The 9,452-nt window shown below is 36.4% G+C and overlaps 1 protein-coding gene across 3 annotated transcripts in view; it reads left to right on the top strand.

Annotated features, from left to right (window-relative positions):
- Nucleotides 1–9,095, top strand: part of SS18 (SS18 subunit of BAF chromatin remodeling complex) — a 44,750-nt gene extending 35,655 nt beyond the window's left edge. For 2 of the 3 annotated variants that reach the window (XM_064654770.1, XM_064654760.1), the window contains 3 exons: nt 1,991–2,113; nt 4,713–4,846; nt 7,000–9,095. In XM_064654770.1, coding sequence (XP_064510840.1) covers nt 1,991–2,113; nt 4,713–4,846; nt 7,000–7,026 — 284 coding nt within the window. In that variant the 3' untranslated portion in view covers nt 7,027–9,095. Of the gene's footprint in view, nt 1–1,180; nt 1,274–1,990; nt 2,114–4,712; nt 4,847–6,999 lie in introns of all 3 variants that reach the window. The other variant, XM_064654755.1, reaches the window with a different exon arrangement.
- Nucleotides 9,096–9,452: the final 357 nt, after the last annotated feature.

Raw genomic sequence — 9,452 nt, forward strand, 5'->3', positions numbered from 1 at the left:
ATTTTACAAGTTGCATTAATTCATTAAGGCTTTCATTTTGGAACATTTATGTTACACACATGAACACTAAATGGTTACGGCAATTTACTCTAGTAAGGGCAGTTTGGTGTTGCCCATCAACAGCTCTGTGACAACACAGATTGCTTTTAAGACCTGTTCCTTCCAAAAAGTAATCTCTGGCATCACCTCATTATCACTCTTATATAGTATGCAAAGACAATATGTTTTAAGAATTGTTTTAATGGTTAAGTATTCGTATAAGATTCAGTCGGTGACGTATGGTACAATTGCAGAACTAATAACAAAGGCCAACTGAGTTTTAGAACTGTTTTCTCCTTTCCTTATTTCAAAATTTTATTCCAAATTCCTATTATTAAATTTCAAATGTAAACAAAGTTTTGGCTTGTTTTCTTGACCCAATTATCAATAAGATATATTTCGATCATTTGTAAGACAAAGTATGTTTGTATGAAAACCAACAACAGGTGGGGTGCTTACTGCATATATTGCTTTCTTAATCAGAGATGCCTGTAGTCTCTGAATAGGAAGGATTGTTTGTAATGAATCTACTCAAGACCGGAATATAAGAGGAAAAGTTTTCTTAAGACTTAAAGTAGGAATTCTGTTTGTAGGGAAAACCTTGAAAATGTTATTTTTCTGTCACTTAAAAGCTGAATTTAATGTAGACTGTGGTTCATAACTTTATTGAGCTTTATTTGTTATATTTCACACTGCTTTTAGCATATGCTTTTGAATTGGAGATCAGCAGAACAGGTGTTAGACAAAGTATGATAATTGCTTTCTTTGTTCATTCTAATTTAATTCAGGTTATTTACATGTGAAAGGCCTAAATGCTTTCATTTTTTTCTGAGTGAAAGATAAAGTACTTCCCCCCCTACTCCCCCAACAAGGATTATCAGAAGGTTAAGACCATCCCTTGCTGTGATGTTGCTAGAACTACTGCATTAAGCTTTTTTTTTTCCCCCTGTCACATGTTAATTCATATGAAAGAAAATCATATTAATAAGTCTTTGGCTAGTGCAATTGAAAATTCTTCTTCATGTATATCCAGTTGAAATTTTTTTTTTTTTTTTTCATTTTTCTGAGAAATGAAATATTTTTAGGGTTTTCACTCAGAGACCATTAACGTTTCTTCCTGTCTCTTGTCGAATTGATGTAGGTCATAATGATTACGGTTATCAGCAACCGTCGTATCCTGAACAAGGCTACGATAGGCCTTATGAGGATTCCTCACAACATTACTACGAAGGAGGTATCTATATACCTTCACACACATACGCACATACATTCCCTTTCCTCCCCCACCCGCAACGGGAACAAAAATTCTCACACAACACAACTTATACCCATGCAAAGCTCTTGTAGAATACTAGTTGCTGGCTGTCTTGAAAATTGCAGGGAACTTGAAGCCTTCAGAATAATTTCTTGCAAACACCTAAAAATATATAACCACAATTTGCCATTTCTAACAACAGTAAAATGACTAAAACACTCTAGAGATTTTTTTTTTTACCTCAATGGAAATTTTTATTTAAACATAAATTTGTTGGTTCAGTTGTATATCTTTTTGTGTGTGTATATATTTTGTATAATTATAGTGCTGTTAGGAAACAGCTTGCTGATCTTGTGTAGCTAGTCTGTGCTCTTGTAGCTGTCTTTAATTTTGTCTTTTTTTTTGTTTTATTTTATTTAGCGTAGTCATGATCTTATGACTGTGATGTTCCAGTAAATGTAATGCTCGTTTGGCAGAGATGCTGAAAGTGCTGCAGTTCAACTTTGCAAAATTGGCTTTAACTGCAGTTTGTTTGGCCGAGTTCCTTCTGTTTGGTTTGAGTTTTCTTTGTTTTGTTCAGTTTTTGAAATCAATATTGCATTTTCATTTTGTTCTTGTGTTGTTGGCTGTGCATCTTAGAAGGAAAAAAAAATAGGTATCTTTATAAGTTTTTGCTTTCTTGCAATCATCTTACAGGAAACTCTCAATATGGTCAGCAGCAAGATGCATATCAAGGACCACCCCAACAGCAGGGTTACCCACCACAACAGCAGCAATATCCTGGCCAACAAGGCTATCCAGGACAACAGCAGGGTTATGGTAAGAACCTAAAGACACAGACAGCAGTCACAGAAACGACTGAGAGACCCTTGTTGTATATTATTCTATCCCTGTTTTACTGGGTCCAGAGGCCAGCCCTGTGCAGAACAGCTGTATGCCTGCCCTTTCACTGGGCCAAAACAAGAAAGCTTAGAAGACAGATTCTTTTGGGAATTAGGTCTCTTGGCAGTCTAGGAGAGTGCAGTAGCACAGAAAACTGAAGGTGACTAAGTAGCATTATAATGGGTGTCTTTAATTTAGAAGGATCCAGAAAGACTCTGCTTTTTTCTGTCCTCTGTAGGTGAACACAGTCAGAAAGATGACAAAGAGCCATTTATACCTTTTCACCTGTGAATTTGCCAATTAGAACAAAATTATTTAAAAACTAGTTTAAAACTTTGTCCAACGTACATGAATCATTCTTTGAAAATTCTTTTACTGATCAGTACAGAAATGCAACTTTCACAAGAGTTGGTCTTACAAATTTCACTAGTAGTGCACACCTTCTGATACATGGCAGGAGCGAGAAATCCTCTGCCACGAGTAAGATAGTGTAGTCCCTGGATTCAAGGAAAACCTCCCAAACAGGAAATTGAAAGTGGTAGTATGTAATGTTTGTGCATTACTTCTGAAAACTTGAGGTCAGAAGAGTATACTGAAAATACTGCTCTTTTAAGTTTTACATGCTTGCACATTGTAAAGTTGTAAATATTTGTCACAATTTTCTCTGAAATTCCGTACATTCTATATATATTTTAACTTTTAGCTTTTCTGTAGGTTTAACTGCTAAAACTATCGGCATTGTAGGTATGTGAGGAAGTGCAGGGATGATTTGTTTGCCATGTAGATAAATGCCAGGTTCACATTAAGTCTAGTTATGTTGAGACAGAGTTACGTTTTAAGAGGATCCACTGAGACTTAGGAAGTGTTTTCCTTTTGGAGGTTATGGTTGAATTGATAGTTCTAAAATAATACTCAGGTGCTTCTCTTCTTCTAAACATAACATAGGAATAGAATGAAGACCAGAGTGGAGGTCCATGTAACTCACTGCTCTGAATATGGAATTAAAGAAATAAAATCTGACCTATTCAGAAAATTTAGGTTAAGAAATACTAGAAGAAAAGGGATAAAGAAAACTGATGGAGGGACTTACCCAATGTAATTCTTAAAAAAAAATAGCATACTTTTAAATTTCTGGGTTTTAGCAGAAATAGTTATTGAAGTTCCATTTTTATTTTATAAAATCTGTCAGTGAATATTTAGAATTCAGTTATAAAGGGTTACCATGAATAAATAAACTCATGTTCATTTGTCAGATGAACACAGCAGTTTTTCGGATGTCGTATTCTTGCTCAATTTAATATTTAATTGCTTTCTAATTTGCAAAAAAAAAATCAATATCTCAGTCATTATTATCAATCTTTAAGGTTTTGTTTCACTGTAGAAAGCTGAAACTGCATAGTTCAAGGGGATTTGAGGCCTGAGGAGAATGGTAATAGCTTATGGAGCTTTTTTTCTCCAAGTCAACTTTTTGACTATCTTAGATACTACTGAAAGAGTTACCAGCTGATGTCATCTAAATGTCCAGTGCCTGTACCTAAAACTAGCCCTCTAGAGCACCATATCAACACATCTGTTTCTTCTGAGGGGATGGAAAAAAAGTGTTGGTTTGTTTAAAAGAAAGCACTTCTGAAAAGCTGCACATCTTCAGCTCTTAAAAATGGAGAGACAGTTTTCAGGGATGGTGTTGAAAAATCTAACAGATCCACTGCAAAGGATTCATATGGAGTGCCACTGAAATACACAGTACACCATCTCTCCCAGTTTTGGGGGCTACACTGTCTTATGGCAGCTTCCAGTGCTAGACAGGCTGAGTCCCTGTGAATAGTAACAGAAAGAGTTTGTACTGACAAAAAAAACAACTTCTTTTTACAACCAAAAAAGACTGGAGTCAAAGTTTTGGATTTTTTCCTAGCCTTTTTCTGGAAAGCTAATATTACCAGAGGAGTATGGAGTAGATGGTGCTTTTTTTCCATCCCACAATAGTTTTTACTGGTTGTCACATCCCACATTGTATGCACAGAACTTGCTTGCCTGACGTCCCATTTATGATTGCCTGCTGTGGTGTGAGAACTCACTCTCTGGCAGTGAGGTGCTGCTGGTCTCTTCAAAAGGTCCAAATACTGATCATCTGGCTGCTCCTGGCATTATAAACTTCTGTAACTGGAGCAGCACACAGCAGGAAGAGACTGCTTCCCTAAATCCTGGAAAGGGTTCATGTTTATCATTCATCATTTCTTGCCTTGTTCTTCTCTGTCCTATGACCTTGCCTGTGGAACTTGAATGCATTGGTATTACATAATGAATATATAAATAAAGGTAGATGTTTCTGTGGGTGGAGCACAGGCCCTGTCAGCAAAGGTGCTTTCCAGGGAGAAAGGAGGGACACTCAAAAGACCTAACTACACAGTAGTGATATTTCTTAACCCTGCTCAGCTGTAAAATTCAGTGCTTTTACTGTTCTCTTCTTTCCAACACCTTAAATAGTCTTTTTTTAATTTTTTTTTTTAATTTTTTTTTCCATTTGCATGATCTCCAGGCCCCTCCCAGAGTGGTCCAGGACCTCAGTATCCCAATTATCCACAAGGACAAGGCCAGCAGTATGGGGGATACAGACCCACACAGCCTGGGCCACCCCAGCCACCCCAGCAGAGGCCTTATGGATATGACCAGGTATTCTTTCGTTTGATGAGAAAATTGTGGTTCTTACACACTCATTTAATAATCTTAAGATTCTTATGGACATTTAAAGTAATGAATTTGAGGACATGATCTCTCAGGTATGTATATACAGTTCTCCCGGGTTTTATTTCTTGGTGATTTACCCAGAATCATTTGTCTGGAGTTGTGACTAGTCATTCTCTCCCGAGTTTGCTAAGTTTTAATGCAATTTGGCAAAGTGAGGCCCTCCAGACAATCTTTTTTGACTTTAAAAATTAAGTATAAGGTTTCATAACCTCATGATGAATAAATAAAATGAAAGATAAGGTTCCTAAATCTAATGGTGGATCATTTTTCATCACTGCTTTGCAGTAGAAATAGTTGAATTGATTTTCCACAAGCACAAATCCTAATCCTAATCTTCCTCTCCAGTTGCAAAAGCATCTCAGGTACGCAACTGAGGTCTTTTAGCTGTAGAGCTGGACGGGAAGACATGAAACCTCTTTGTGCATAGATTTTCTCTGAGCAGTATCAGGGGGCACTGAACATGGGAAAGCAGTGTCCCAAAAATCAACTGCTTCCTTCCTACCACTGCTAAGATAAGTTTAAAACACAACAACCCACCATAACTTCAGGCTGGAGTTGTAGTGAGGGACTCCTGTAAAAAAATCTGTCTTAGAATTACAGGATGAAGCAGAAGTTTTATTCCTGTAGAAGGTACTAAAAAACCTAATCTTTGCAGTATGAATCGTTCAGAAATGTCATTAAAACATACACTGTTATTTTCCTTGGCATAAATAAAATGAAGATCAACTAAATGATCAAGTTGAGGTTCTAGCATTTAAATAAAACCCTGATATGTCAGTAAAAGATCAGTTGAACTTTCAAGAAAAACTTTCCCTTGGAAGTGAGAATAGTCACAGTTGCCCACATTTTTAAAGGAGAACAGTTGGCTTGCTTTCTACAGAAAGTAAAAAAGACAAGGAAGAGGGAACAAAGTCTTTCAGTGTCGTAGTTTAGAGATGCAGTTACTTCTAATTATTTATCAGATGAACAAAATGTTTATGCACGGAACTGGTAACTTTCTCTGCAGACAATAAGCTACAGCAAAATTCTTTGGTTTTGGCAAATATAGGGTCAAGGAAACTTAATCGCAATTTGCTGAGTTTCTTTCAGTTTTTCTTGCAGTAGGAGTGGATAACCTTCTCTGTAGATAGGCTCTGCTCCTCTAGTTTGTGCAGTCTTAAGTTCCACTGGGAAACTCAATTATAGAAGACCTCTCTTTCATACTAGCCATTCCCATAGGAATTGCGCTGCTTAAATTCTCATCTAGCAGCTGTTGTGAAACTCTTCTTCATGACTGATTGTTATATTACAGTTTAACAAAACTAACATTGCAACATAAAACTGAAATTTAAAATACCACCTTATCATGATGGTACTTAACACAGAATGGTGTCAGGACTGCAGTTCGGGACATGTTCACTTCCTAGCACAGTGCTTTCTTCTGCAAGCCTTGAACCCTGTGGTGAAGGATCATGGTAAGCTTGTAGCATTGATGCTTTCACCTCTGCCCACCTCTGCAGTACATGACATTCTTTCAAAAGAAGGAGAATATCAATAAGGGTAATAACTCTGTGTATTGGATCTGTGGAATAATTGCTTCCCATAGGATATGTGGACTAGTTCTTCATGTTCACTGGGATGTGCCTTGGTTTTTGAGATACATGTACAATTCTGTAATGCTTGATAGGTGGATATTTTTAGGTATCTCTGTGTCGTGGTTAGTTTCCTAAATTACTTTGAATTTAGGTGACCTTGTCCTTTTGAAATAATTTTCAAAGTTCAGGTGGGAAGTAATCCCCATCTTTTATTTTTTGCTGATGTTCTGCAAATTTCACAGCAGTCTTTTGAATGTAAAGGTATACTCTTTTGATCCAGGTTCCTGGATTTAAATCCGTGTCATTTGTTTTACTTTTACATCAAAGCACAAAGGATTTTTAGTGAGATGAAACTATACCAGTTACTTATATCAGTTTATCATTTATTGTTATTTGTTTCCACCTTTTAACATCACAGTTTATTTGGATGGTCTTCTGATTTCAGCTTTTAATACAGGAAAATGTGCCTTGTGGTCTAATTATGTATTTTGAATTTTTTTTTAGGGTCAATATGGAAATTATCAACAGTGAAAAAGTACTCACATTCCGGTAGGCAATATTTGTTAGCAGCCATATTGTCTCCTCAGCACTGTGGACATCTTCCCAAGATGAGAACCTCCCATTCCACCTAGCTTTTGGAAAAATCTTGTGGCTGTGTTACGGTATACAGTCTTTATGGGTTAATTATTAAAGACTGTAGATTCTCAGAAACTGATTTCACATCTCTACTCTAGATGGCAATATTGGACAGAAAATCTGTGACATAACAATTTGCAGTGAGTTGAGGACTGTATGTCAAATAGACTGTTACTGACTGAAAGGTGTGAACCAGCTTTGTATGTTTATGAAGGTTATGGGAATTTAATATTTTTTTCCATGGATTTTTTTTGTAGGGGGGAAAGGGGAAATGCACACTTTTTACAGCAGCAATATTTTGTATATAATGTTTTTCATGGGGTGAATATGCAAGACAGTACACTACTCGCTGGGCAGGATAACAAATCTACTGTTAAAATGGGTAGGACATGGTAAGTGGTGATTGTATTAGTCTTGAAATGGTGTACGATCAAGATAAGAGTGAAAAAAGATGAGAGCATCCTACATCACTGACAGGTTCACGTACAAAGGTAGAGAATCCCAGTTATCTAAATGGGAACACAATTAAAGACAGTGTAATATAGTCTTGTGCAAAGATTAATTTTTTAAGCTTTCCAATTTTTCTGAGTGAAGCGGTTTTGTAAAAATTGTTTCTAACAGTTTGACAATTTTCTGCAACGTTTTTTGGGTAACAAACGTTTGGGTTTTATTTCTCAAGTGTTTTGTCAGAGCTTTGCATAAGCAAGCTGTAATCCCTCTTATTAATTGCAATAACAAAGAAAATGACAAGTGTTAATTTTACTTGGCTTGAATATGCAAAGAACTTGAAAAAGAATATGGAGAACAGGACTGTATTGTATAAGTGTATTTTAACCTTTAGTTGAATAATTTTTATGTATCAAAATAGCCTAGAGGACTTTGTAAAAACTATCTAAACTTTTGTTGTGGTTTAGGAATGGTATTCCCCAATTTTATGTTCCCACTGACACACTCCAAACCACACGCCTGCTTCCCCCTCCACCTCTGCTGGGGTGGCTGGAGAGGAGAATTAGAGGCACAAAAGGTAAAGATCACATGTTGACATTAGAACAGTTTACTGTAAACAGCAATGAGATAAGAAAACAGAAAACAAACAGTAACAGCAACAATACTAATGACAGAGGGTACAAAAAAGAGGCAAATGAGTCACACACAGTTGCTCACCCCGTGGAGCCCAGCAATTAGTGAACCACCCCAGGCTAAATGACCTGAGGTGGTGCAGAATAACCTCCAGGTCCCAACCATGCCCCTCCTGGCTACTGCAACAATTAACCCTGTCCTGGCCGGAACCAGGACAACTTTTCTAACTGGGAGTTAATAATTTTAAAAAGGGGGCATTTTTTGTGTGTGTCTGTTTTTCTTATTGGTTAACATGAGACCAAGGGGATGTTTTATAACATCAAATATAAAACCTGTTGGTGAGGTAAATGCCAAATTTTGTTTTGAGTTGCATTAATGCTTCTAGTGTTGCATGTGAGATAGAGGCAGCACCTTGATCAATAGCATAGTACACAAAAAATTGGTTTTGAGACTGTCCTGCAACTGTGTATCAGATAAGTAAAAGGATATTCTGTTCTGCAGAAATATCTGCATTCAGGAATTCCTGGCAACATTTATAAAGGATAAAAGTTAAAATTAGTCCAGGAGTAAAATAATATTTTGGGTTTTTTCAGTTGGCAATCAATGTTCGGCGAAAAAAGAAAAGTCAACTGGTGTTCCTAATATGTATGACATTATACATGAAAGACAAGATTTTCAATTTGTTCATCCTTTTTAAAGGGAAAACAGTTTTCTTAAAGTCAGTAGAAAATACACATCAAGATTTGAACAGATACGGGATGAGGAACATTATGAATGAAAAGCTTGTAGGTTCTGTGCCAATTTTCTACCACTGTGTACTTCATTGCTATTTAAAACTGTACTCCATGAATTCTAACGGAAGAATAAATTATTTGTGATTTTAATTTTCTCATTTGTTTCTTTAAATTAGATCCCTATCACTTTGATGTCTTGTCTGGAGACTCTGCTGTGGGTTTTGATTTTATAGAAGTTTGGCTAGAATAACCAAACTGTATTTGCAGTCTAGGACTTTATCAAAATTCTCTTGCCATAGCCAAGTTAATTAGAATTAACTGTTCAGTAATCAGCATGTTGTGTAGGTTGTTTGTTAAGAAATTCTTCCTGTGAAAATGAAGGTCCATGAGGCTATAATCAAGATGACTGAATTAGATAAATGAGTTGAGGAGACAAAAATATGTTGAACCCAACCTGGTGTAGATATGTTATCTCATTTGAAATAAGCTCAACTGACATTAAGAAAT

The sequence above is a fragment of the Pseudopipra pipra genome, chromosome 1 (assembly GCF_036250125.1).
Source record: "Pseudopipra pipra isolate bDixPip1 chromosome 1, bDixPip1.hap1, whole genome shotgun sequence".
NCBI lineage: Eukaryota > Metazoa > Chordata > Aves > Passeriformes > Pipridae > Pseudopipra > Pseudopipra pipra.